Source organism: Motacilla alba, chromosome 5 (genome assembly GCF_015832195.1).
Source record: "Motacilla alba alba isolate MOTALB_02 chromosome 5, Motacilla_alba_V1.0_pri, whole genome shotgun sequence".
Taxonomy (NCBI): Eukaryota; Metazoa; Chordata; class Aves; order Passeriformes; family Motacillidae; genus Motacilla; species Motacilla alba.
Window position 1 is genome coordinate 10,325,675 of NC_052020.1, and position 25,662 is coordinate 10,351,336.

The window sequence follows — 25,662 nt, forward strand, 5'->3', positions numbered from 1 at the left end:
TGATCAATCCAAGCTGTGACATGTTTCAGCCCTGGCTTGAACGTGTGGGCAGAAAAGAGCCTTAGCGCCTTCTCCACAGACCTGTCCTGGAATTTTAGGATGCATTGCTGGCTCAGAGTTTACTCCATTTGATGAGATAAGGTAGCTGCTAGCAAAGTTTGCAAGGGAAGAGTTTTGGTCTGTCCCAGGACTGCCATTCTAGCTTAGCATGAGTAGGACTGAACACAGTGAGAAATGATTCATCTTGACCACTGCCCCCACTAAAGACAACATAACTGAAGTGTTTTATGTAATTGTGTTTATTTTATTTCACATATTACCCATGGAGAACAGCTGATACATTCTCTATATCTTTCACCAGTCTGGAATGCAAGATAAAAAAAGGTATGGAAAAAGAGTTTAACGTTTGACATTCACGATATGAAAAATAGAGGGGATACAATGTTTTAAAATGCCCTTATGCAATATATATATATATATATATATAAACCGTATAAAAATAAAATATATTTTTTCCAAAAAAAAAAAAAAAGACATGGCACAGAACAACCTTAAATACCGATGCATATCTCGTGATCCACACACACCGCACTTATAATTAACGAAAACCACGTACAATTGCACTTTTCCTCTCTGTGACGTTCAAGTATATCGCAGTCCCCGCAGGGACTAATGAGTGTCCGATTCCCTGCCGGGTGCACATAACGCAGAGGGTAGAGCAGATGTGGGCGGCCTGTCCTTGCCCACGGCTGACGCGCACCCTCCAACCCTCGGGGGCAGAGGGCGAGGCCGGGGCCCGTCGCCCACCGGCGGGTCCCCCCCTGAGCATCCCCTCCTCGGGGCGGCGGGGCGCGGGAGGGCCGCCCGGCCCCCCGGGAGCAGCGGCGGCGCCTTCGCGTCGCGGGCGGCGGAGGCTGCGGGAGCCGGCGGTGCCCGGCCCGGGGAGGCGCGGAGTCCGTGGCGGGCGGGGGGCGCAGCGTCCGCTGCCCTTCTCAGCTCCCCGCGGAGGGCGCGCCGGGGTCCCGCCCGGGCAGGCGCTCTCCGCGAATCCTGGCGGATCTCAGCCCGTGCCTCAGTCCATCCGTCGAGGCGGCCTCGGCGGGCTCTTGCGGCGCTTCAGACTCCGAGGAAGGCGGCGAGGGGCTGCGCCCGGCGCGTCCGTGGGCGCCGCCCGGAGCTGGGGGAGCGCGCTGGGATGCGGCGCTCGGGCAGGGAACGCCGCCGGCGCCCGTAGCCCTGGGGGCTGATCTTGTTTGGGGGGGCGGCATCGTTCCTATCGTTGACGGCCGCCCTGTGGAGCTCGTCGACCAGCCAATGCACCGTGCACGTCCCGAAGCGGCACGCCTTTGTTTGGAAGTGGGGGAATCTGTTAATGCTCTGGCGGTAGCGCTTGACGCGGATGTGAGCATCCTCCCGGTTGCTGCAGGAAGAGAGAGAGAGCGGGCATGAGCAGAGCGCGGTGGGGGCCCGGAGGAAGGGACCCGGTGGGCGAGGGAAGGGGAGGTTGTGCAGGGCAGGGAGCCCCAGGTTGGAGACGGGCTCGTCCCGACGGTGCCCAGCTGCCCTCCAGCAGTCCCGGCTGTGCCCTCCGCGGGACGGCGGAGCAGAGCCCGCTGCCCACGCGAGGAGAGTCCCCCGCCGGTTTACGGCTGTTACTTTTTCCTAAGCATCCAGGCTCAAGTTACTATTTATATCTGACTTTCGCAGCAAAGGCGCTACTACTCCCGCCAGCTAAAGAGCGCGGGGAAAGGAAGGCGGGAGGCTGCTTTCAGCGCGATGGGCAGCCCGGGCAGGACCTGCCTCTGGGGCAGGGAGGATCGACAGCGAGAATAACCCTGAACACCCGGAAACCAGGGGACCCCGAAATTTTTCACTGCCTCGAGCAAGTGCCCGAGCCCAGGAAGGGCTGGAATTTACCTGGGAGGCGAGACTCGGGAATCCTCCTTCACGTCCTGGGTGCGTATGAGAGGCAGCACGTCGGCGGCTGCCCCCAGCCCTCGGAGCAAGCCCGCAGGCTTCACGTCCCGCTTGGCTCGGCTTAGTGCCCATTTCGTCCATCTGAAAGAGCACAAGGGAAGAGGAGAGCCTGTTATCGCAAGTCTGCAGGGCGGGAGCCAAACCAAATAGATTCGAGGGGCGAAAATCTTTGCCAGCGCCGAGATTTTTTTTTTTTTTTTTTTCTTCTCCTCCCCCCAATGTTCCTGAAAGGGCACGAGGCCTTTAAGGAGCTGAGCAATTCCTGCAGGGAATCCAGTGCCTCTGAGCGCTGCCGGAGCCGGGCGCGGGGGCTCGGCAGCTCCACGCGCGGCGCGGGGCGCTGGCAGGAGGGCGCGCTCCGATACTCACTTTCTTTTGAACTCTGTCGCTACGTCCACCCTTGCAGCATCCACCCCGAGGAAGGTCACAGAGCCGAGATAGAGCAGGGCTACGTGAACTAGTTTCATTCTGGCTGGGCTCCTGCTGGAAGGAAAAGAGAAGAACTATAAGCATGCTTGCTAATAAAAGTCGAGTAAGGACTGTCCTTTATTCCTGGTGATTCCAGAGAGCTCCTTCCCTCGCAGAGCCCCCAGGCTACCGGGGACTTTGTGTCTGATATGAACCAGAAGCTAATATTTGCTCAACAACTTATCACAGAGTAAATAACAGAGCCTCCAAAGTTTACGTTTGTCGAGAGTTTAGTTGCAGAGGCGGCTGAAAACCAGCAGGATTTCCAGAATACCCCCAGCGGCTTGCACTAGGATTTAGCAAACCCATAAGATCAGAGAGAGCTGGCTATCGGACGCATCGTTTCCAAACTCCAGCAAGTGTTTTGCTGCCGGGAAGTTTATTCCCTGATAGCTCCTCTTCCCACTTCGCACGCAGAACCAACTAGTTCTGGATCTTATGTTGTAAACTGCAGCTAATGCCAAGAGCCAGTGCAAGACTCCGCAGCATAACTCCAAACTCTTCAAAACAGTCCAAATTTAGTAGAGTTTTACTTGCGTTCCACCTCCCCTGAAATCTTTTGTTGTTGCCAAGGACGGAAAAAAAAATAGTTCTTACCTGACAGTGAGGATAATCCACTGAGACAAATGTTTTTGTAGTAGCGATCCGAGCTTGCAGGGTTTCCTGAGGAGCGAGAACTCCTCCTTTGTGTGTGTGTGTATGTGTGTGTGTGTGAAGTAATCACTGCCGAGCTCTGCGCTCCACTGCTCGCTTTTATAGAGCGGCGCTGAGAAGTGGGTGGACCTTGGCGTGGCCGGGCGAGCTCTCTTTTGGCACCCCCCACCTCCACATTTCAAGCGCTCCTTAAGCATTCTGACCTGGATTGGGGGCAACACTGGGGGGGGGGGGGGGGGGGGGGGGAGGATAAGAGGATTATTGAAAATTATCTTAAACAACCCCCTTGGTATTTTGTTAATTATAACGGCAGCTTTTAGGATTCTGAGTCATGGCACAACTTGCAAAATCCGATGAGCCCCTCAGCCTGTTTTACTGGGGACAGAGGTTTTAACCGCCAAAATATAATTATATTTGTGCTGTCTGTAGCATAATTTCTCCTTCTAGACATCTTAGCTTCAGGTGGGTGAAAGCAGGGGAGTGGAAACCGGATTCAATCCATTCCAAAATCCATGGAATATCAAAGTTCCAAAAATAAACCCATATTTGGACAACGTGAATTTATAATGAGTAACTGGAATGACAGCCTTCTTTACATAAGAAATGAGGGGCAAATCGGGCATCATTCATATTTATGACTTAACTTGGGCGCATTTTTTATCTAAAAAAATGAATTTGATTTACTAGATCGATTCAAGTAGATCACGATTCAAACGGTTTTGGCAGACGAAGGTTAGAGCCCAGGTCTGTGCCTTGGAACAGAGCAAGTGGCATTGCTTTGGGGCAAGCGCGGGGTCACTGAAACGCCTGGGGTGACGGGCGCTGGGAAGATCCGCAGTGCCTTGTGCTATTCCCAATCCGCAAACCTCACGGGTGTGAGTGCAGTTACTTCCCGGTCAGAAAGCTGAACCAGTGCAGGATCAGGATCCCTAACAGCATTCTCTCGGCTGACCCGCAGCAAAACCTTAGTCTGACCACCTTGCTGTTGGGTTTTTTACAGCCTTTAACGTCTTTGCTCCGTGACGCTTCCGAAAAGCAGAGGTCCGGCTTCACAGGGGGTGCTGGAAGCCAGCAGCGGATGGACCGTGTCTCCGCTGGCTTGTCGCAGTGCAAATTCGGCGGCACCGAGGGAAATGCCCCAGGAGATCTGCGCCCGAGGGCGCCAGGGTCCCCTGGCCAGCGAGAGACGCTCGGCAGGAAGGAATGAGCTGGTGAGAGGTTTCGCTCGCATCTTGCCCCAAGCAAAGTGTTTCAAAAGTCAGGTGAGTGAGTGTGTGCTCGTGACTCTGCCTTTCTAGATAACCGCGGTGTACAACAACACCCCGGAGAGGTATGTGCAGGGGGATGACGGAAACTTTCCTGTGCGCGGCTCACTCGCTCTAAGGTGCTCTCTCCCTCCCTCGCCAGCAGCGTCCAGACATCTGGAGCCTTCTGTCTCCGGCATCTACCTGTGCGGGACAGGCTGGCCCGGGAGCTGCCACCACCCTCCCGGCGGGGAGGGCCAGCACTGCCTGTCGCTGCTCCCCATCGCATCAGCCGCTCTGCCCCGAGCCCCCTGCTCGGCTCCGCGGGGCGAGGCCGTTCCCCGGCCCGGAGCCGGCCGCGGGGCAAGCCCGGGTCCGCTGCCCGCCGCACCTGCCCGGCCGAGCGCGGCCCCGGAGCGCCGGCAGCCAGCGGGGCTGCCCCGGGCTCAACCCCGTCCCTCCCGCCCGCAGCTCCGCGGAGCCGCAGCCCCGCTGCCCGCGCCTCGGACCGTGCTCCGGAGCGCAGAGAGGCTTGGGGGGGAACACAGGGAGGAAGAGATGGGAAAATAAGTGGTCTAGAACGGGACCGTGCGTGACCGGAGCTGCACGACTGCATCAGCCCGCGATGGCTGGGTTTTAGAGACCTCATGAGGCAGCTCAAGCTCGTGCGAGTTCAAGCATTTCCTTGATTAGCAGAAGTTGAAACTGACTCTAGCTTTTTCCGAATGAGAAGGCAGGATTTTATGTGATAAGCATTGCTTTGACTCAAATTAAGTCTCCCATTCCAGTAAAAAAAAAAAAACCAAACACGTTTCCTCAAATGCTGGAAAACCCCTCATTAAAACCTTTGGCTTAAATGGGAAGTGTATTTTGTATACTCTTAGCCAAACAATGCAGAAAAAAATTCCTACGTTGATTTAGGAATAGTAATAGCAGTAGTAACACAACTCTCACGTTTCTTCCATACTGACTGTAACTATCATCTCAGTGATACAAAATTACTTCATGTAAATTCATGACGTGGCAAACTCTGACACATAAATGATCAGTTTGTTGGTGATGTGATTTGTGAAAGGGCGTCAGCAGGTAAAGCTGGTTCAAATCTACCACAAAACATCATGTTCTTTGTTCAGATGCTCATTTTGTTCTTTCTATGAACTTGTATTCTCATGCAGTTTGGGAATGAGCAATAGTCACTGAATTGGTACTGTGATGTAACAGTGACCAATTTTTTAAAAATTATGCCACAAATAGTTATTTCCTTAAAAAAACCCCAAAAAACAAACAACAAAAACCAACTCAAGTTCCACGGAATGTTCCACAGCAATATCATTCACAAGCTGTGAGTCTGAGGCAATGCCAAGCAGTTCAGCAAGAGCAGTGTGTGCTGTGAAGTGCACGGTCTCCTGGATGCTGCCTCATCCATGGAGGGAAGCTGGCCTGGAGGAGCAGCCAGCTCCGGTTTACTGCTTATCTTGGTGTACCATTCAACCTCTTGGTGTTCCCATACAGAAGACCTTACAACAAGTATCTGCTCTGGCAGGGACATGGTGAAGACGAGTTGCTGTTTATAGAGCATTTTATTCTTGCTGAGATTTATTTGAAAAGAAAAGGTCCAAAATCTGTGGGTAGCAATGGGGAATCAGTGTGAGACAAATATTCTGTGCTGATTATGGAAGAAAACTGTTGTTTGAAGCCAATGGAAGTGCCTTTGCATGTTTCACTTTGTTTAAACAAATTGTTCTGAATTCATATGCCATGAGTATAAATAGACTTGATTGCATTTCAGGTTGAGTGAAATCAGCAGAAAGATAATAGTAATAGAAGAATGGCACCCCCAAAGGATCTAAAACCTCAATCAAGCTCCACACAGAAAAACCTTACTGTTAGTGCCTGCACTCAGCCAGTTCTCTCTGTGCCAAGAGCACAGGGACCAAGGGGTGATTCCGTTCTGCTGGAGGTGCTTTGGTCAGCCTTTTGTCTGACAGGTTTCAGTACACCAAACAAAGCCTCCGAAGTGACTGGGAGATGTCTATTGGTAGGCGAAAATCTGGTCAGGGTCATGGCTGCCCCCTGTTCTGGCATGGGTCGGCAGAGTGTGAATTCCCTGTTTCCTGAAGGAGGAGCGAACTGTAGAAGGTATTGTGAACGTTCCCACCTTGTTGTTGGCAAGGGTGCACTCAATGTGAGTGTGGCGACATTGTCCCTTGAGTGCTTTCAGGCTCACTCAATGTGAGTGTGGGGACATTGTCCCTTGAGTGCTTTCAGGCTCTTGGAGAGGCTGCAGCCTTGCAATTCTTCCCCTGGGGTAAGTACATGACTAGGAGCTTGTGGAGACCTGTGCCTTGGTGTCCTCTGTGAGCCCTGCTTCTCCTGTGAGGAGCTAGGCTGCCCTGCTGCAAGTGAGGGAATCAAGGCTGGGTGGTCTGGATGAGCATTCAGTTTTACTTTTCATTAGAATTTAGGTGAACAAACACTGCGTCTGCTCCACTTCATTTGTCCTATAAGAACATAAGATTGCTCTATACTTAAGGGAAGTTGCCCAGAGAAGTTGTGGATGCCACATCCCTGGAAGTGTTCATGGTATGGTTGGATGGGTCTGAGCAGCCTGGTCTAGTGGCATGTGTCCCTGCCTGTAGCAAGGGACTTGGAACAGGATGATCTTTAAGATCTCTCCTGACCCAAAACCATCTGTGATTCTGTGAAATAAATAAGCTCAACTGAACTTCCTATTTCTTATTTAAGATGTGCCACTTCTTATAAGCTTTATAAACTTTGGCTGTACTGATCTAGATGGCAAAAGGAGCAAGGCTGTAAAGTGAACACTAGCAGTAGTGGGAAATCCCTAAATAAACATCTTGCTCTTGAACATTTATTTATTGCTCTTGAGCTCTGGGAAAGGCGTGAGTGATTCTCTCCTGCTAGAGATGCTGTGTTAAAAGAGCAATGAGATTTTACTATTGAGGTTTGTTATTGCATATTGAATCTTTTTATGAGTGCAGATATGATAATTCTAAGGACCCATTTCAGCTCCAAATTAGGTAATTTCTTAGTGTCTTTAAACTTTCCCTCCAGGTTTAGCTGTACAGAACATTATCCTTTGCTTTTGTGAACTGTTGTTGTGTCCTGCAACCAAAATGCCTATGCACGACGTAACAAAAGTCCTACCTAGCTCCTACCCAGAAGAAGTGACTGACCCCATAGAGTGCATCTCTTTTCAAAAAGTACGGCCAATCTTTTTTATGTATATATTACACATTTTTCTTTACTGCTAAACAAGAAAGTGTATTAGGATTGGATCCTTACACATGTCATTTGCTTCAAAACAGCTAAATCACGAAGCTGAGGACTTCGAGGACATGTCACCCTCTGCCCTCCGCTGAGAAGGCACAAGCGGGAACGCTGCTTGAAGCTTCCTGACCAATTTGCATCTGGCTTCTCAGCAAGACACTGCATCACTATGTCCTAGCTAAGAGGTGTAAGAACGGCATGTTTGAAGCAGAAATGTCTCTGAGACCACTTATGACTGTCTGTCTGCTGGGTCCATCAGGGTGGATCATCAGGAGCGAATCCAGTTTGCTGCACCTCCACACCTAGCTTGGCACCCACGACTGCTCCTCGCTGGAATGCAACCCATGTCCTCCGCGCTGGTTCTCTCTGTGCTGTCAAACGGGACGTACATAGATGCTCATCAGAGTGGTTTTTGCAGGCTCCGCCAGCTACCCAAGCGCTGTACTGTCTGCTCCTTTATCCTCAGCATCTCCGCGACTGCTGGAAAACTCCACCGAGCTTTCGAGGGCCACGGTCCGAAAGGTGCCTGCCTCATCTGCACGTTATAAGTGACAGCACCGCGGCAGCTCCCGGCGCGGCTCGCCGAGCGCCCCCGCGGCCACCGCCCGTGCCCGGGCCAGCGCGTCCGAGGCCCCGCGGGTCACGGCGAGGCACCGCTGGCCGATGCCCTGCCAGGCTCGGCCCCGGCGCCGCCGCCCGCGGGGAGCAGCAGGGCCGGGCCGGGCAGCGCAGCCCGCTGCGGGCCGTGCGTGCTGCTGGGAGGGGCCGGGGCCGAGACCCTCGGCACGGCCACAGAGCCCAGCGGGGCCGCGGCACGGCTGCCCCCGCGGCGGCACGTCCCGCACACCCCGGACAAAACATGACCGGGACTCGGTCTGGACGCGCAATCCCCGAGTCTCCCGGCCGGGCCGGCTTCCATTTCCGCGGAGCCTCGGTGAGGGCGATGCCCGGCCCCGGCAGCTCCCCGCGGGAGCGGCGAGGCGCAGCCCCGCTCAAACGCTCGGGTCTCCCCGGGCTCGCAGAGCGCTCCGACCCGCCGCCAGTGTCTTTTGTGAGGGGAACGAGCTCCGGACCCGCTGCCCCCCGGGCGGCCACCGCGCCGGGGGAGGCCGCCGGGAGACAAAGCCCCGCTCGGGCGGGGCGAGGACCTCCCCCGCCGGACCCTCCCCGCCCGCGGGGGGCTTCGAGGGAGGCCGCGGCGCTGGCAGCGGCGTCCCGGCGCGGCGGTCGGCCCGGGGCAGCGGCACTGCGGGACAGCCGGGCCGGGCCGCCCCAGCCCCCGCCCAGCCCCGGGGTCACGGCGAGCGGTCCGGGCGGCGCGCAGGCGCACGGCGTGCCCGCGCCTCCAACATGGCTGAGGCGGTGCCGTTCCTCCTGCGGCGGGCGCGGAGCGGAGGATGCTGAGCCTGCCCCGAGCCGCCGCCGCAGCCGCTGGGGTGGTGAGGCCGAGGCGCGCCCCGCGCAGCCATGGCCAGGCTGGCCGACTACTTCATCGTGGTGGGCTATGACCACGAGAAGACAGGTAGGTGTGGCTGCGCGCAGCGCTGCCCCGCCGTGCCTGGCCGCCCCCCGCGCTCCTGCCCGGCCCCGGCCCCCGCCCGCCTCCGGCCGGGCCGCGGGAGGAGGAGACTGCGGCGCGCACGGGGCGCGCGTCCGGCCGGGGGAGGAGGGGGTGAGGGCAGCGGGGCGAGCCAAGGGTTAATCCCCCTTTCCCGAGGGGGGAAGCGGAGGGGCTCCTGCGCCGCCCGGCCGGGGCAGCCCCGGCCCGCCCCGCCCGCCGGGAGCGGCTGCGGTTCCTTCCCCAAAGCGCGGGCAGGTTCAAACGGGGCCCGCGGCCGTGCCGGGCCCGGCGGCCGGAGTGGCGGGGCAGGGCCGGAGCCGCCGGGTCCCCACCTGTGTCCCGCCGGCTGGGGCGCGACAGCCGCGCCTCCCGGGAGAACAAAGGCTGCGCTCGGCCAGCAGCCGGGTTCGCCCCGCTCGCCGCTCGTCCGTCGCCTGTTGAGCGGTGCCGCCTGTCCCCCGGGCAGCGCCGCAGCACCGAACGGGGATGGAATGGGTGCTCTTCCTAAAGCCTCGGGACGCGTTCTGTCTGCTGGGGGAAAGGGAAGTGGTGTTATCTACTGTCGTTTTGTGGGCAAAGAGAGAGTGGTTTGAGTTATGTAACTCTCCGTTATGGTACCAGCTTTGTTGCTGCAGAGATCTCAAATCAGTGTTTAAACTGACTGGAAAACGAAGTGATTGTCAATTGGAATGTGTTTGTGCTGCGTATTTCGGAGCGCTCCTTTGAATGTATGTTGTTAATAAACAATATTTTAAACAGTCAGATGTTCCCTAATTTATTTGACTATGCATAAACCAAACAACACTCAAGTTTGTTACTCAGAGTAATTCTTTGAAGTAGCAATTGCGTGTAGTCTGTATCTGTTCATTCAAAAAGTGCAGCTAATAAACTCGGACTATGGGCTTTTTTAAAAAGAAATACAATCTTTAGAGAAATCATTATATTTGTGTGTTTAAAGATGCAGTGTCTTACAAAGTTCTGCTGAGGGTCTCCTGGATTTTACTATTCTGCAACTGTTATTATATTAATTCCATCCTGGTTTCCCCTCCCTCCCCATTTGATAATAGGTTTGTCCTAATTGTACTGTCAAAATCAAGCTATGTGAAATGGGAAATGTTTTTAAAAATAAAGACATTTCCTTTTGCCTCTCTCCTGTTCAGAACATTTTCCCTGAAAAAGTAGAGAGAACCCAAATCAAAACAAAGAAGCAACCAAAAAGGCCAGATGTGCTTTTAAGAAGACAAAGCAAGTAGGCTGCTTACTTCATGGCTGTGATCAATCTGACAGAGTATGTGAAGTGAAATTACAGATTGCATTGGAAAGCTTTATGTCTGTAAAATGTCTTCATCTGTCAGCATTTAAGTATGTGTTTAAGTTCCCATACATAAATTGTTTCATGAAGTTTGGTAGAATTGCTTGCCTGGGTGAAATTGAGCAGATTCAGAAATAGCTCCTGAACATTAACTTAAAAAGGTCGTGCCCGGAAAGTAATTGTTTAGATTTTATTATTTAAATTACTTGTTGCTACTTTAATGCTTCATAAGAAAAATGCTTGAAGGAACAACATTCTGTTGAAGACTAGGCATGCATTGTTTTCCAAATTCCTTTACCCCCACATGCAATCCCATAATACATAGTGTCCTGACCTTTATTTTTCTTATAAAACTGTAGGTTTTTGATGCATTTATTATGCTTCCTTCTATATGAAAAGCAGGGACAAACATTTCTAGGATTATAGACTAGCTACCCTTGAAGCTTTTATATTTTAAGTATGTTCCTTTATTTTCTTTCCTTTTTTTTTTTTTTATCATCTGCAGCTACCTTCTGGCTTGGTTTTAATGTGCTTGATTTTAATACTGAGTGTAATTACATTTTGTAGTGGTTCTTTTTCTTTTTCTTTTTTTTTTTCCCAGGCATATTCTGTGGAATAGCTTTGTGTAAACAAGCAAACAAAAATGCTGTACCCTTCCCCCCAACCTGTGTGTCAGCAGCATTTGGATGATAAACACTTGTGGTTTATAGGGAAGGGTGTTTATAGCAGTGACTGCTCTCCCAGGAAAGCCCCACTGCGTCTGCTGGCTCTCCCCTCACTGCTTACATGGATTTATTTACATGTGCCAATATCTTACCCTTGAAAATGTGGTAGAGGTGCTGATTTTCTGGCTTTACTCAAAAAACATTAGCTGTAAATATCTGAAATGCAGTGTTTATGCAGTTTAGGAGCAGATCTGTAGGTTTTTCTTGTTTTGGGACACCTGATGCTACAAGTTTTTTATCCAGCATAGTCTTCAGGGGAAGTGAAGGGTTTTATTGTCCTTGAATAAACCAGAGAGTGTGTCCTTTGGGAATCAAGCATGTGAAAGTCCATTCCTGTTCTGGTCTAGGCCTGTGTAAATTGATGTTACAGCAGTCCTGGTGCTGCCATTCCTATTGTGTTAAATCTTCCTTTGGATCCAGCTCACTTCAGGATGCTGACCTGTCCAAAAGCCCTTTCTTGCTGGGTGTGTTACCTGTGTTCCTTTATTATCTTGTCCTTGGATTACTTTCCTGCTCATTTTTCAAGCAGTGTTGGCTCACCAGGATGTCAGATGAATGCCAGTACTGGCATAAAGGAGCATGCTGAAAGACAGATCAATGCACCCTGAATTCATATCAGCCTAAATGGTCCTAGTGCCTTGGGCACAAAGATCTTAGAGAGGTGCCTCAGTGTCCTACATGCTCCAAGGAAACTAATGGGAGCCCTTGGATAATTTGCCTAGCAGGCAGTTCATTCATGCTTGGCAAGTTGCACAGAGGCTGTGCCTGAGTGGAGAATGAGCTCTGCTGCTGACAAGTGTCAGAAGAGTTGCAGGCACTGAGGAGTTGAGAAGTCTTTGTGCTAAGGATGACCTGATTCCCCCAGCTTTTTCTGTCTTTCAGGTACACTGGTCTGTACTCCCACTTAGGTTGCTCAGTCTGTGTCTCTCACCATAAAGCTAAGCTTCGGTGGATCATAGTTTTAGTGGCTGTTGTGTGTTTTAAGAACTCATTCTGAGCCCCTGCTCAGAACTGCAGCAGCAGTAGCTGCTGTCAGAAGTGCATGTTAAGTGTCCTGATATAGTTATAGAAACCAGATTTACAAATCCCCCAGCTTTACTAAACCCCCCCACCTTTTTTTTTCTTGTTTTTTTTTGTTCTGACAGTGATACTTTTTCAGAGTAAAGCAATCAACCTTGGTGTATTTTGTCTTCAGCTGAACCTTGGCTGAGGTAGATAATCACATTTTCCCCCGGCATAGCAGCACAATTATAAAGCTGTTACATAACTGGCTAGAAAAGGCACTTACAGAAATCTCTGAAAGGAGCAAAGGTGCTACCAAATGTAGGCATTCTGGGTTAACAGCTAGGAGAAACCCCAGGAGGCCTTACTGTTCATGCATTTTATTTTTTCATGGATTTTGAAGTGTGTTTGATGTGCTTCACCAAAAAAAATTCTCATTTAATATGTCTGAATAATGGAATGTGGATGGGATTTAGGAAGAACACAGATGTTTGCAAAGATCACAGAAGGGCATGAGAAAATGCCTTTTTTGTTTTGTTTGTTTTTGGTTTTGCTGGTATAAGGCCTAATCATAAATCTATCCCTAGAATTTACATACAGTGCTCCTTGGAAAAGGTAAAAGAGAGGACATTCTGTGTCTTCCTCAGCTCAGCAGCTGAGAGGTAAGGATAAAGAAGAGAGGATCCAAAGACTGAATTTCATTAATTTTCCCATGCACCCATAGCAACTTTCCTGTAGGATGCTGTTTTGTACCCAGAAGTTAAAGGAGAAAACCTGTGAGGTGGAGCAGGCTGTTTTCTGTGGGGTTTGGTCTCTAAGAGGACAGAGGAATGATTTGTTCTTGATTCTGTGTGCAGTTGCAATGTGTAGGACAGAAGGCTTGCAACAGTATAGCAGTTTTATTTGGCTGTTGTCACAACTGATAAATGCTGGTATAACATGTGTAGGCTCTGTTGTGGTTGTTTCTGTTCTGATTTTTATCAACTCCTCTTCAGGGAAGCCTTTATTGTGTAACATAGCTTTGTATCTCAGAGGATTTTGAAACAAGACAAGTGATTGTTGGTGGAGTGGGAGAAATTTCTAAATGGAGTTGTCTGATTATTTTATTTTTTTCCTGTGAGCAGATTTTGCCTGTTAAGAATATAATATCATGAGGATTTTCTGGTGTATTTGCTGTATATTCACACACAGTTGAGCTAGTGTGTGTATAAGGAGTGGATGACTGCTTGATGTCATGGCATGCAATCTCTGTCAAACAAAATGTAGAAATATAAGGGAATAAAGCTGTTACTTCAGTGGCTTTCTTATCTGTGCTGCAGCTTAATTTGATTCAAATGCAATCCAGGGAAATCTCAAAGGGATTAAAAAAGCAACAAAATCTAAATCCTTCTTATTGTGGCAGGGGAATTCTTGTAGCAGTAGTGGAATGAAGCATCGAGTGGAGCAGCATGCAGGAGTGTGCCTGTGTGCTGCTAGGAGATGGCTCTGGGTGGCTGTGGCTGGGTAGGGCAGGGCAGCCCAAATACTTGTAAACAAATTAGTTGCTCCAGTCAATGAAATGATCTCTTCCTCCAAAGCTTGTGCTTTACTTTTCAAATACAACAGATTCCACAAGACTGTGCTGAAACGGAATGAGGAAAAAAGGTTTCCATTGCACGTGGTTGTGTTTGTTTTGATTGTGGTGGTGTTTGTTTCTTTGTTTGTTGGGTTTTTTTGGGGTTTTTTTGTGAGATAAAGCTCTCTTGAAAGTCTGCTTGGAGGACCCCCAGTATTTTTTGGTAGCATGTATTCCTAAAAGATATTTAAGCAGTTGCTTCTAGTACATAATGTTGACTTAAATTTTTTTTTTTTAAATTTTGGTTTATGGATTTATCATTTTGGAGAAATCTTAAAATCAACAGAGGTCATGGAGATCTTCTTTCCCTCACACGTCTGTAATGAATATTTCTAAAGAACTTGGATTTCAGACTCTTTACTCACCCAGTCTTGCCATTATAATAACAACAACAACAAAAATACTTCTTTTTCAGCCTTTCATTTTAAACTAAAATATTCCTGGAGGCTGACTTTTTTCTCTGTAAGCTACCTTCATTTGTTCTGAAATACGAGGACCCACATTATGTTGGGGGAAGTAGCATTTCCTATCTTTGTGACTGAACTGCAGTCAAGGAACTCTCTCTTCCCTGTTCTGTCCTGGATTAACTTTGTGGATTATCTGACAAAAAGACACTTTTCCTGCAGCCTGTTCATGGCAAACAGTTTGTTTTGCAAGCCTGAATACTGTGTAAGCCCTGGCCTTCTATAACCACAATCATATTTTTCAGTGGAGGGACAATGAGACTGACATTTAACTTCTCCAATGTCCCAAACATAACAGTCTTGTAACAGCGAGGAAGAGAATTACGCTGCTGTGGTAGTCCTCTGCCATGAATTTAAAGTACCAGCTACCTCCCCAGTTACTGGTGCTCACAAAGGAAAACCACAGTCGCTGTGGAATCATTTGTAAAATGTGTAACAGCAGATTCACACTTCAGCCTTGATAACTGTCAGTGAAAGTTGTATCCTGCAAATATCTGCTGGTGAGTAGGAGGTTTTCCTTTGGTTCATCTCTCCTCTTACTCCTCTTTGCAGTAGCATGAGACTTCCAGGCTCCTTGCTTCTATAGCAAAAAAAATGATTTCTAACAATAGCATTATCTGTATTGATGAGATTAATTTTCTTCTGCTTGGCGTTTTGGGAATTGTGTTCCATTTATATGTGTTTGTTGAAATAAATTACTCCCGCGGTGTCAGTGGTATGTTCTGAAGTCAAGGACAATCCAATTAGTGTTGATTGGGATTTGGCAGCTAAATCCCTGCTCATTGAGCCAAGAACATGCTGGTTATTGCTTATCTGCTAGTGACTAGATAGATCCTGATTTCACATCTCTCATGTTTACAGTTCTCAGTTTTCAATCTTCTGCAGATTGAATGCTATGAAAAAAATGCAATAATTGAACAGAGCTTGAACTCTTTGTTTCCTTCCTGGTAGTGTTGTGCTCAAGGTGTCAAAGTAACCTCCAAATTTGCACTGAGCTGGACGTGCGTGACGGGCTGTCACTGCTGCAGCCAGAACCAGCACTTGGTGACAGTATGGCCTGGGATTGTGTGTAGTTGTTGTGGAGGAAAGCTGAGAGACAGAAAAAACAAACTCATCATAATTCTGGATACAAATTCAGGATAGCTGCATGCAGAACCCCATTGGACCATGGGAGACCTCAGTGGATAAAAAGGGACAAAGGAATGTTACTGGGCTTACAAAATCAATCACTCAGAAAGAAATACAAGGGGGAAAAATAGAAGGTAGCAATAATGTCTTATCATGTCCTTTACCATGGTTCATATGTTGTTTTCTAGGATTTAAAACCCCAGAAAATCCATTATCTGACACTTGCATTGATCTTCAGCAAGATAGAAAATGTCTTTTTTAAATGTTGGAGTGTCAGGTTGGGTCTGCTGGAATAGCAGCTGGAAGGGAGATGAGACATTCTGGCCGAGAATGTCTCAGATGCTTGTGGGTGAAAAGGGATGACAGCTCTTCTTTCTGGAGCCTTGACTTCAGCTGTGGGAGGTTGTGGGTTTTGTTGAGCTCCTTTTCCCAGCTGCTGTGGGCAGTGATGCCAGGAGTGTGGAGTGTTGTCAGACTCTGTAGTGGGCTGCATGTCAGTTCCTTGTGGCTTAGGAACCCTTCATAACAAATGGGCCACTCCTCCTGCTTACTCTCTTTGACACATTCTGGTATTTTAGACTGCTTTCTGTCTTCTAGGTTTACTCCAGAAGAATCTCTGCCTTATCATCTCTCTCACTTTCTCCTTCCTTGCCTCACTCTCAGTATCCATGAAACTCTCATAATGTACTCTGTGGTTTTCTGAGATGAAGTCCTCTTGGCCACTCGGTCTGATTTCTTATGGTTTTCTTCTTTAAATAAACAAATTCCTATTCATCACACAAGCACCAGGGCCAGGTTTTGTCCCTTCTGTAAATTTTCGGCCTGAAAGTGTGTTTGGTAGAATTTTAATTTAGGCCAAAAAAAATCCTTTTCTCCCCAGTCTTATTTCTTGGAAGCAGAAAAAGTATTTGGTATGAAATTTTACTGGAATAATTGAGCTGGAAACAGATGCCAACCATTGAGACTTTATATGGTGCATTTAGTTTAAGTAAAAAATAATTGAAATTAGTTAAAAAGAACAAGATAGAGCACGATTAGTGATGCCCGTAGCTGTTAGTTATTTGTGTATCTAAAAAAAAAATCTCACTTTTGTTTCTTAGTTTGTTATAACTGCACCAGTTAAAACCCAGTAAAACTTTTAGCTTGTTGTTGAAGTCTTCCACAGTTTAGATTTGTACATTTAACATGTGTGGTTTTGTTTTGGACGAAGAAATGCAGACGCTCGTCCTTGTTTGTGACTATTGTTCTCTGGACTGTAAATCTAATTCCTAAATGGCAGTAAGAATAAGCTGTATGTGTGACTAACAAAATACTCCAGACTCAAAAGACAAAGTTGCGACCTTGTCATAAATTCAATTCTAATGGAATTTTAATTCTTGAAATATTGTTGAATGGGCATACTGTACTTAAAAAAAAAATAGGAAAGCTGTGTTTTTAAATTCTGTTACACAGACTGCTTTTCATAAACATGCAAATTGCAATTGCATAAAAATAGAAGAAAGCCACATGCTTTGTTCCTGCAGAGCTGTTTCTTCATAATTAATCTATTTTCCCAGAAAAACACATAGTAGTTTTATGAAGCTTGTGTGATGACTGGGCTGTTACTGGTCTATATTGTTGGTATATACTATTTTTAAACTAGGCTTAATACAAAACATTCCAGTAGAACTTACAAGAGGATTTCCATTTTCTTTCTTCTTGTCTTATAGTTTGTGAAGAGAGAAGTAGTAGGTTTGATATTTTTTAAGAATATACAATTTTTAGAAGAAGGTTTCAATGACAAATTGGTGATAAACCCAATATTAAAAGCCTTCCTAAAACACGGATTTAAACCCACATTTTCCCCCATATTTTTTTGGGGTAATTTAATCTGTTTAGAGTCTTCCTCTTTTAGGCTGCAAGTACTTAGAATCTTCAGTCTGTGAGTTTTTGCCTTCAGTGTATTTTGTTCAGTGGGCTGCCAGGCAGAATTTGCTTTTTGTGAAGTGTCGTAGCCCGGGGCCCCTGCCTGAGCCATAGGTTGTGCCTGGCTGCAGCTGAGGAACAAGTTGGAATTTCCTGTAAAGGGAGGGAAGACCTGCTGCCTTTGGGATTCACCCTACATTTCTTAGAAGTGCAATTATTGAATTATTCTTATTTTATGCCTTCCAGGAGCTGCTTGCTTTTGCAAAATAGGAAGCTAACTAGCATGTGTTTCTCATGATCAGTTAGTTTCAGCAGTGGTAGAAAGCCCAAGGTTTGGAATGGATGCTTTTAGTGGTATTTCCAAGACAAATTAGATAATTAGGCACAAATAAGGCATAGACACAGAATAAAATGATGTTTTCTGTGGTAATAAATATTCAGTTTGTGTTCAGAAATCCATGCAAGTGTTCAAAGTGTTCAAAGTGTTGCAGAGGAATGCTTCTTCCCTGGGTATTTTATAGTGACTAAAACTGAAATGCTTATTTTCAGTGATAAATTCTGGTCCACTTTGCTGAAGTGAGTTCAGAGAACACCTGTGAAGGTCTCAGGTTTGCCCTTTAGCTGGAGGCAGCGATTTTAGACCCTGGTGCCAGTTCTGTGCTACTCCCACTCATGAGCCGAGGTTTTGACTCAAGCTACCTTGAAGCATGCTTGAAGCTGAGGCACTTGGATGTGGAGTGACGCTGTGTGTTCCCTTTTCCAGCTCTGAGGGGTTGGTTCTTTCCAGCAGGGAAGCAGCAGAGAGAGCTGGAACATCCCAAAGCTCCTCGGTAGGGTGTCCTCAGCCTGCAGCTGTGGTGGCACTGCTCTTCAGCAGGGCAGCCAAAGCAAGTGGCTGTGTTGTTTCAGCTACAGGCAACTGAAAAGAAAACAAAGCCATAGAGAGCCACATGTTTGTGATTTGGAATTCAAAACTCTTCTTTCAAAAGATTCTCTTTCCTGTTTGATGAACGTGCATCAATAATGATACCAGGTTTGCCCCTGGGTAAACAGCGTCCGGTCAAGTTGTGACACCTCTGTAAGGTTGTTGTTTCAGCACCGTGTTTTCCAAATATTTTGTTTATAGTGTTTATTATTAAAAGAGATGAGATCATGCATGTTTAACAAAATAATCTCCTGGAGGCTGTTTTTTATCATTTTGTTCTCTCTTGCCACATGGCATCTTTTTGGAAGAGGCAAGACTGTCACTCATTTTTTGTGAGAGAGTGGTCTTGAAAAGAACTCAGAAAACATGCTTTGTGCCTTTCTGACATTGTAAGATGTTTTTGCCTTCTTACAAAATTGTTTACGTGCTTGTTTGTGGGTTTCTTTATTATTATATATTTTTTAATTTACAAAAATGGGGCCAGTTTTAGTAAACAGCCTTTTTTGGAAAACTGCTGTTCATGAACATGTGGGTTCCCTGGTCTAGTCTCTAGACATAGTTATTGGCAATCAGAGCTGCTCTCCTTGCTGACAGCCTAATAGAAGACAGAAGGTAGCAGTTTGCATCCATACTTAATTCTAATAAAAATGAAGATTGTTGCTCTTTACAGAGAGGTAGGATTTGAGAGGCCTAACTCAGCAGACTGTTGTTTTCATAACCTGTTCTTTTCTTGAGAATATGCTTACCATTATTTGAAGTTAGAAAACTCAGAGGTAAGACTCAGATAAAAGTAATAATGGCATTAATAATTTTTAAAAGAAAGGCCTTAACTGATCTACAACTCATTGTTTCTGTCTTGTGGCAGAGACCTTGGAGATGTTGCAATTCCCAAAGTTCTGATGGTTAAGGATAGGGTGCTGAAAAGGAAAACCTGTAGATCTCCTATCTTCCTTTGTAACTGAGATGTGTGTTCTGCTTATTCTCAGCCAGTATTCTTAAAGTTATAATAAAGTCTGTGGGTTGAGTTATTTCCTATCCCTAACTTCTTTTCTCCTTCTCCTCCCTGACTCCCCAAAAATCAGTAGTTCTTGTTTTAGATTTCATATGAAAAGAAGAAGAGTCATGGCTACTAAGAAAATACTTTGAAATTCTGAAGCAGAAGACTCAGAAAATAGTTCTGTTTAAAAGTCCCCATATCAAGTCTAGAAATGAGCAGTAGAAAATCCTCATTACTTACTGTCTAAGTCTGGTATGTACTCCTTACCTAGTCTTAACTGTCCTCTTAAAGCTTTGAAAATAGATTTGCAGAGACCAAAACATAAATTGTATGTTGTATTAGATTTGATTTATGCTTTTATGAAAACTTTGGAATTTTTTTATTCTTTTGCATTTGATGGTTACTAAGAGGAGCTTTGGACTTCAGTGATCTTAATGTAGTTGTATAAAGCACCATATGCTTTCTACAGTTTTCACAGCAGATGGACCAAGGTTTTTGTCAACATGGTCTTGCCAAACTTAATTAGCAGCAAATTTTCATGTCTGAATCTAAGCTGTTCCTGATTTAATGGTAGGAGTCTCAGGATTTATGTATAGACTGAAGGATCATAGAATGGTTTTGGTTGGAAGAGACCTTAAAGATCCTCTGGTTCCATGGGCAGGGGCACCTTTTACTGGATTGGGTTGTCCTTCCTCTGTTGGGACCCCCAGAGGTGGTGGAGCACTCCAGGTGAAGTCCCAGGAGAGCAGAGTAGGAGGAGACAATCACCTCTCTTGGCCTGGGGGTAAAGGATGGGTGCAGGTGGTCACTGTTCTTGGGCAAAATGGGTAGCATGAACTCCCAGAATTAATTTTGCAGACCTTTTTTTGTTCAACCTGTAAATAGCAAGTAAAAAAGGAAGTGGAAGACTTAAAGCTTGAGACTTTTAGATGATTAACAGAAAATAATTAAAGTAATTCCGAATAGCTGAATCTAAAGCTTGTGGTGGAGGGCTCCAGAGCTTATGATACTGAGTGACTGGAATGCTCAAATTTTGGATGAAATGCAGTTTTGGTAAATACAAGCCAAAGTGCATTTAGTGGTGAGAAAGAATTCATAGCAATGGTCTCTAATTTAGCTATTGTCACTTAGTGGAAAAGTTCCTGGAATTTGTTGGGACAGTTCTCTGTAAAACTTCAGCCTAGTGTCTGGTATGGCATCAGTCAACTCAGAAATAAACAGTGTGGAATTGTCAAAAAAACCCACCCAAAACCGCTGTGGTGTTGGGACTTACAGCTTAGGGGCCAGGAATGGGTTAGGTGAATCCCAGAGGTCCTGCTCAGCCCTGGTCTCTGTGATCCAGCCCCTTAAAGACTGGACAGGGCAGTGGGAATTGCCTGATCCCTTCTCCTCTCCCAAGGCATGGCTGGCTGCAGCCTTTGCTGATCTGCCTGGGGCAGATCCTAACTCATCCTCAGAGCCTCTCCACAACAGCCCCTCAAGCCTCCTCTGGCAGCCTGTTCCAGTGCTCCTCTGGCTAACTGAGAGACTTTTCAGAGTGTTTGAGCCATGTGGGTTTGGGTACAGCTGTCAGCCCATTACTGCTCTTCTCCTTGAAGTGTGAGGACCAAAGTGGATGTGGTAATTTACATGAACTCTTACCAAAACGCAGAGTGAGACTGGTACTTGCTGGTTTTGTGGGCAGTTCTGTGACATCACTCTGAGCTTGTTATTTTTTTATTTTTCTTTAGCTCTCAACATCACAACAACGAGGGCCATTTTGTGGTCTGCATTAACCTTTACATCCCTTTTACCTGAACCACATTTGGGCCATCCCCTATATGTGCAGTCAGGTGTTCTGGCCTAACTCTGCAGCTTTGCAGTTCTCATTAGTCACACTCTTTAACATTTTTTCATAACTTTTGTCCCAGTCTTTCAAGATCACTTTGAATTCTTATCTTGTCCTCTACTCTGTTTATTGTCTTCATTTTCAGAAAATAAATAATTTATGTACATATCTATATATATCTATATATATCTATATATATATATTTGTATATATATGTTTATATATTAAAAGATCAGGTGCAGTTATGTTCTGTGTTTCAGCCTGCAGCAACTTCAATCAAAACCAAACCAAAACCCACTTCAACCCAAAACCTGAGCATTGGACCCCACAATGACTCACATGTCATGCCTGGGAGATAGAATTAATGCTGCTGTAAATATGATTGAGTGTGTGTAGTGAATAAATTACAGAAAGAACATTCAGTTGATGTCCCTGGCCATACTAAATTTTGGGTTGTTTGGGGTGCATTTGAGTAGGGTGATATTTTAAGAGTCAGGGACTTTGGGAAACAAATTGGCCAATTATTTCCTAAACAACAGAACTTGTGAAGTATTTCTGCACATTTTGGTCTTCTGTCTGGAATGGCCCTGGTAGTGCTGCTACAGACAAGGAACAGGGTGTCTCGAATACTAGCTTTTCTTCAGATCAGGGTCACTGTGTGTTTATTTATTTGGGTTAAAGGCCATTGGTCACACAGGTGTCGTTTCTGTAGGAAACCTCTGTGCAAGGAGCAGTTTTACTTGTGAGAGCACCATTTACTGTCACTTAGGAGAATATTTGCATGCCTTTGTGGCAGACACGTTATAATATGCTCCAGTTAAGACTCTGGGTCTGCCACAGCCTCAGAAGGGAGAGGTTATGTTCTATTAATTAATTACGGGCCCATAGTCAAGTGGCATTTAATTGTTTGCTAGCTCATGGATTTGACTCTGTTTTTCTTTGTTTGTGCTCTCATTTCAGGCAGCCAGTTCCTTTGGTTTCGCGCAATTGCAAAATATGCACTGAGGAGTTAAAAACCCCCTATTTTTACTGCTAATGGTGCATGCACTGGAAGTGCATTTGGATGTGCAAAATCTTGGCAGTGTAGCTTATTTATGGGGCAGGAGATGGCAGTAAGGAAATAGGTGATTTAGCACAAGCACAGAACCATACTTTATTCTTACATTATGGTTTTAAGAGAACTCTCAAAACCCCCGAAATACCATAATAATTGTTCAGATTTACACATTTATATTTATTTTGTGCCTTCCTGTTTGATCTTTTGGGGGTCTTTTTCCAATCAGGTATGTATTTACCAGCATTTGCAGTACTTGTTTAGCTGTGTGTGGAGATCAGGTGAGATATTATGTGCTCTGTGAGCAAAATGCAATTCATATTATGCACAGTTCAGCTTTAGGGAAGATTGCTGGAGTTAGAAGTAATACAAATACACAGTTACACTTGTGATGCTTCAGAGTTTGTGTCTGTGGATTTCAAAGAAATCTGCACCCAGCATTATTCTTAAGAATTCACATTCTTTGTGTTGATCTCCACTTAATTTAAGGCACTCTGGCAGCTGTGTTCTGTGGGCAAGGAGGGAATGAAATACTGTTCACCTCTGCGAGCCAGAACACAAACAAATAGTGTTTAACTCGGGGACAGCTGAGGGGGCTCCAGACAATGGTGTTAATTTTGATTGCCTGTTTGAAGTAGCCCCTTGCTTTTTGTTCTCAGTTCGGAAGCAAAACATGTTGTTTGGAACTTGTCTGCAGCTGTGAAGAACAAAGTTTGTCGTGCAGGAGCTGAGCAAGATGACATCAGGAGGTGACGGTGACTGCTGTGCCAGCGTGCTGCTGTTTGCCCCTGTGGAAGCGTGATCACTGCCATGGATTCCTTTCATTTGGGGTCAGGCAGGCAGGCAGGGGTGGAATTGCATTCTGTGGGTATTTATGGCACCCCTTGTTCAGAGGGGCTGCTGTTGTTTTGGCCTGGAAGGCACTCGGGCTCTCTCCAGTGTGTTCCCCAGGTGAGTGCTGCTGCAGGGCTGTCAGTGGGCAGCTCAGGCTGTTGGCATGGTGACGCACCAGCTCCTCGAATTTCAGGCACGACAGGAGGCCAATGACTGTGGAGCCTTGCTCACATCCCCAGCTTATGGAGTGCTGGAGAATGTGGAGCAAAATGTGCCTAAACCCTCAGGGCCAAATTCTCCTGAGAGAGAATGCTGCTTTAGAATCCTTTAGCATCCACAGAGCAGTGTGGGGTTAGCTGCTACCTGGGCCGAGCAGCCTGAATGTTGGCACTGGTGCCATTCAGGCAGGTGGGTAAGGAGCTGGTTTTTACTAAATACATATGGGCCATAAGATATGCTCAGCTTACTGGAAGCTCTTTGTTTTTGCTCTGTTTTTAGTCTATAGTCCGTCCAGACAAAATATTTGGCCTACCAGGATATGTGAATCATTCTTCTTTGTAAAGCATCATTTATCATCCGTGTTCTGAAAGTGTTTTGTATGAGGAAAACACTGAATACACTCAGAAATTTTTATTGTCAACGTGCGTTTTTACAGCTGTTGTATAAAAATCTTGCTTTGTTGAGATCAAAATATTATTTAATTGTTTTAGCCCATTGGAATCACAGGAAATATACAGGGTGGGAAACTCCCAAATGACTTGTCACCCTCCATCATCTGTAGGTGAGCAGTGGCACGCAGACTTAAATAAACAAATCTTAGCAGCTGGTTAGTTCTGGGAAAAAAGAGAAAACTTACTTCCTCATCCTTTTTAATTGCTTATACTTATGTGTTGAGTAGAAGAAAAGCTTTGAAACTTACTTAACCAATGCAAAAATATATGTACAGTACAAATCTGTTGTTAAGGATTGAGTGTACAGGTTGAAATCAATTTGTGTTGATTTTTTGGTCCTTTTAGTCTTGTTTTAAATTAAACTAAGCCAGGTTTTGAAAGGAACTAATGCATGCGAGGAGGGTACTGTCTAAAATTCTGTGTGGACTTGCAGTGAGCATCTCAGTACCCGAAGATCTTTGGCAGCTGCTGTGAAGTTGACGGAAAAATAATGTTGTAGTAGAGAGTTGAGATGGCCTTCCAGCCACAAGATTCTGTTTGAACAGATTTTGTATCAAGTACGGTGCAAGGAAGTTTGCTGACATGTGATACATATGAATGATACCTGCTGGGTGTGAGCATGTATGGATGCATGTTCCAGTTCCTCTCATTGAAGCACTGCGGCTCTGCAGGTGCTTAGAGGCAAGAAGCATTATAGTAAAACAGTATTTTAAATAACAATAAGAAATGGAAAAGGAACTGTGAGATGACAAACATTGTCTTTTAAAGGGTGCAGTGTACAGAGGAAGAATCCTGTGAAGGTGGTGGAGAGCGAACAGAGACTTGGAAGTTGAGGCAGCTTCTTATTGCAGAGGGTTGGAAAGTAGATGAGGAGGGAGTGAGCTGCAGAGCTAACATCCTGCGTGTTGGGATTTGCTAAGTAATATTTACAGGTTGGGTTGAGATGTGGGTAGCTTGTGCAAGCTCCAGAACAGGAATTTGCAGTGATGTGTGATTCGGGACCACAAATAAAGGCTGGATTTAATGCTGAAGTGAGGGAGTTGGAGAAATGAGTTGCATGTTATCTCTGCAGTGCTGTCACTGCGTGGGATGTCAGAAGGGCTCTTCTGAGGAGGATTCCTTCTTTACACATTTCCGATTTGAGGAGGATTGTTTTGATCTGAGGCAGATGAAAGAGAGATGTGAGTGAATATACAGCTTTCCAAAGAAAGAAGTGAAGACAGAAGGGATTTATCAGTTTCTGCTGCCCGAATTGTGTCGGTCACAGACCCCTGGTTGAAAATTTCAGATGAGCTGCCTTAGTCATGTATTGCAAGAATATCTTGAATTTACCGAGATGTTAACTTTTAACACAGTTGGCAAATAGTATCCAAAAGTAATTTGAAATTTTTGGAGGTCATGATAATTCCCTAGCTCTAGAGTGACAGTGTGTCCAGTGTAAAGCAGCCTTAAGTTACACTTATGTTGCAATTTAGCAGGAAATGTGGATCTCTCACGTAATATCTGGGTCAAGTATATATTTCCTTTGATTCCAAGCAAGTGCTTTTTACTAAGAATCAATGAGGTTTTTTTGATATTGTGGAAATGCTATTGTTATTGATCAACTACCCAACCTTGAAATGCTTTTAGAAGTGATGATTGTTTTGCTTCAAAGTGTGTCACACCAACTTTAACAAGTTACACTCTGCTGTTTATGTGGAATGTCTTTCTGGTATTGAAAACATCAACCCACACCATGTCTAATCTTACAGTAGACCGAGAGCTTTGGAAACCTTCACCTTGAAAATTTCAGAAAGTTCATTGCCTTCTGTATAAAGAATGTTATTTAGAAAGGATTTTTCCACGCATTTGAGAGCAAGATGCGTGCTGTAATGCATGCTTACTTTGCTTTCTGGTTTCTTGGCTTCAAGGAGGAGCTGCTTTCTTGCTGCTGTATCTTTTACACAGATGGGTGTTTTGCTTAATTTTACTCTAATCCTTCATGTACACTTCTGATGACAAAGAAGT

At 46.1% G+C, this 25,662-nt stretch overlaps 2 protein-coding genes across 8 annotated transcripts in view; one reads left to right on the forward strand and one right to left on the reverse strand.

The window, feature by feature from the left end:
* Nucleotides 1–283: 283 nt before the first annotated feature.
* On the reverse strand, nt 284–3,163 carry ADM (adrenomedullin). Of its 2 annotated transcripts, none has more exons than XM_038139703.1 (4): nt 3,043–3,163; nt 2,347–2,457; nt 1,918–2,058; nt 284–1,420 (listed from the first exon to the last, which is right to left on the reverse strand). In XM_038139703.1, exons 2-4 carry the CDS (start codon nt 2,442–2,444, stop codon nt 1,117–1,119), a joined length of 543 nt encoding a protein of 180 aa, XP_037995631.1. In that variant the 5' UTR covers nt 2,445–2,457; nt 3,043–3,163; the 3' UTR covers nt 284–1,116. The 2 variants fall into 2 exon arrangements, with proteins under 2 accessions (XP_037995631.1, XP_037995630.1); XM_038139702.1 differs by having other exon boundaries at nt 2,347–2,460; nt 3,043–3,161.
* Nucleotides 3,164–8,951: 5,788 nt separating this feature from the next.
* The window catches only part of SBF2 (SET binding factor 2), a 236,072-nt gene continuing 219,361 nt past the window's right edge, over nt 8,952–25,662 (forward strand). For all 6 annotated transcript variants that reach the window (XM_038139505.1, XM_038139508.1, XM_038139510.1 and 3 more), the window contains exon 1: nt 8,952–9,156. In XM_038139505.1, the coding sequence (XP_037995433.1) occupies nt 9,102–9,156 (55 nt within the window). In that variant the 5' untranslated portion in view covers nt 8,952–9,101. The remainder of the gene's footprint in view (nt 9,157–25,662) is intronic.

Coding starts and splice junctions, on each gene's coding strand:
- ADM (XM_038139703.1), bottom strand. CDS start 2,444: ATGAAACTAGTTCACGTAGCCCTGCTCTATCTCGGCTCTGTGACCTTC. Junction 2,059..2,346: donor GCGACAGAGTTCAAAAGAAA/GTGAGTATCGGA, acceptor GTGCTCTTTCAG/ATGGACGAAATGGGCACTAA. Junction 1,421..1,917: donor TCCCGAGTCTCGCCTCCCAG/GTAAATTCCAGC, acceptor CTCTTCCTGCAG/CAACCGGGAGGATGCTCACA.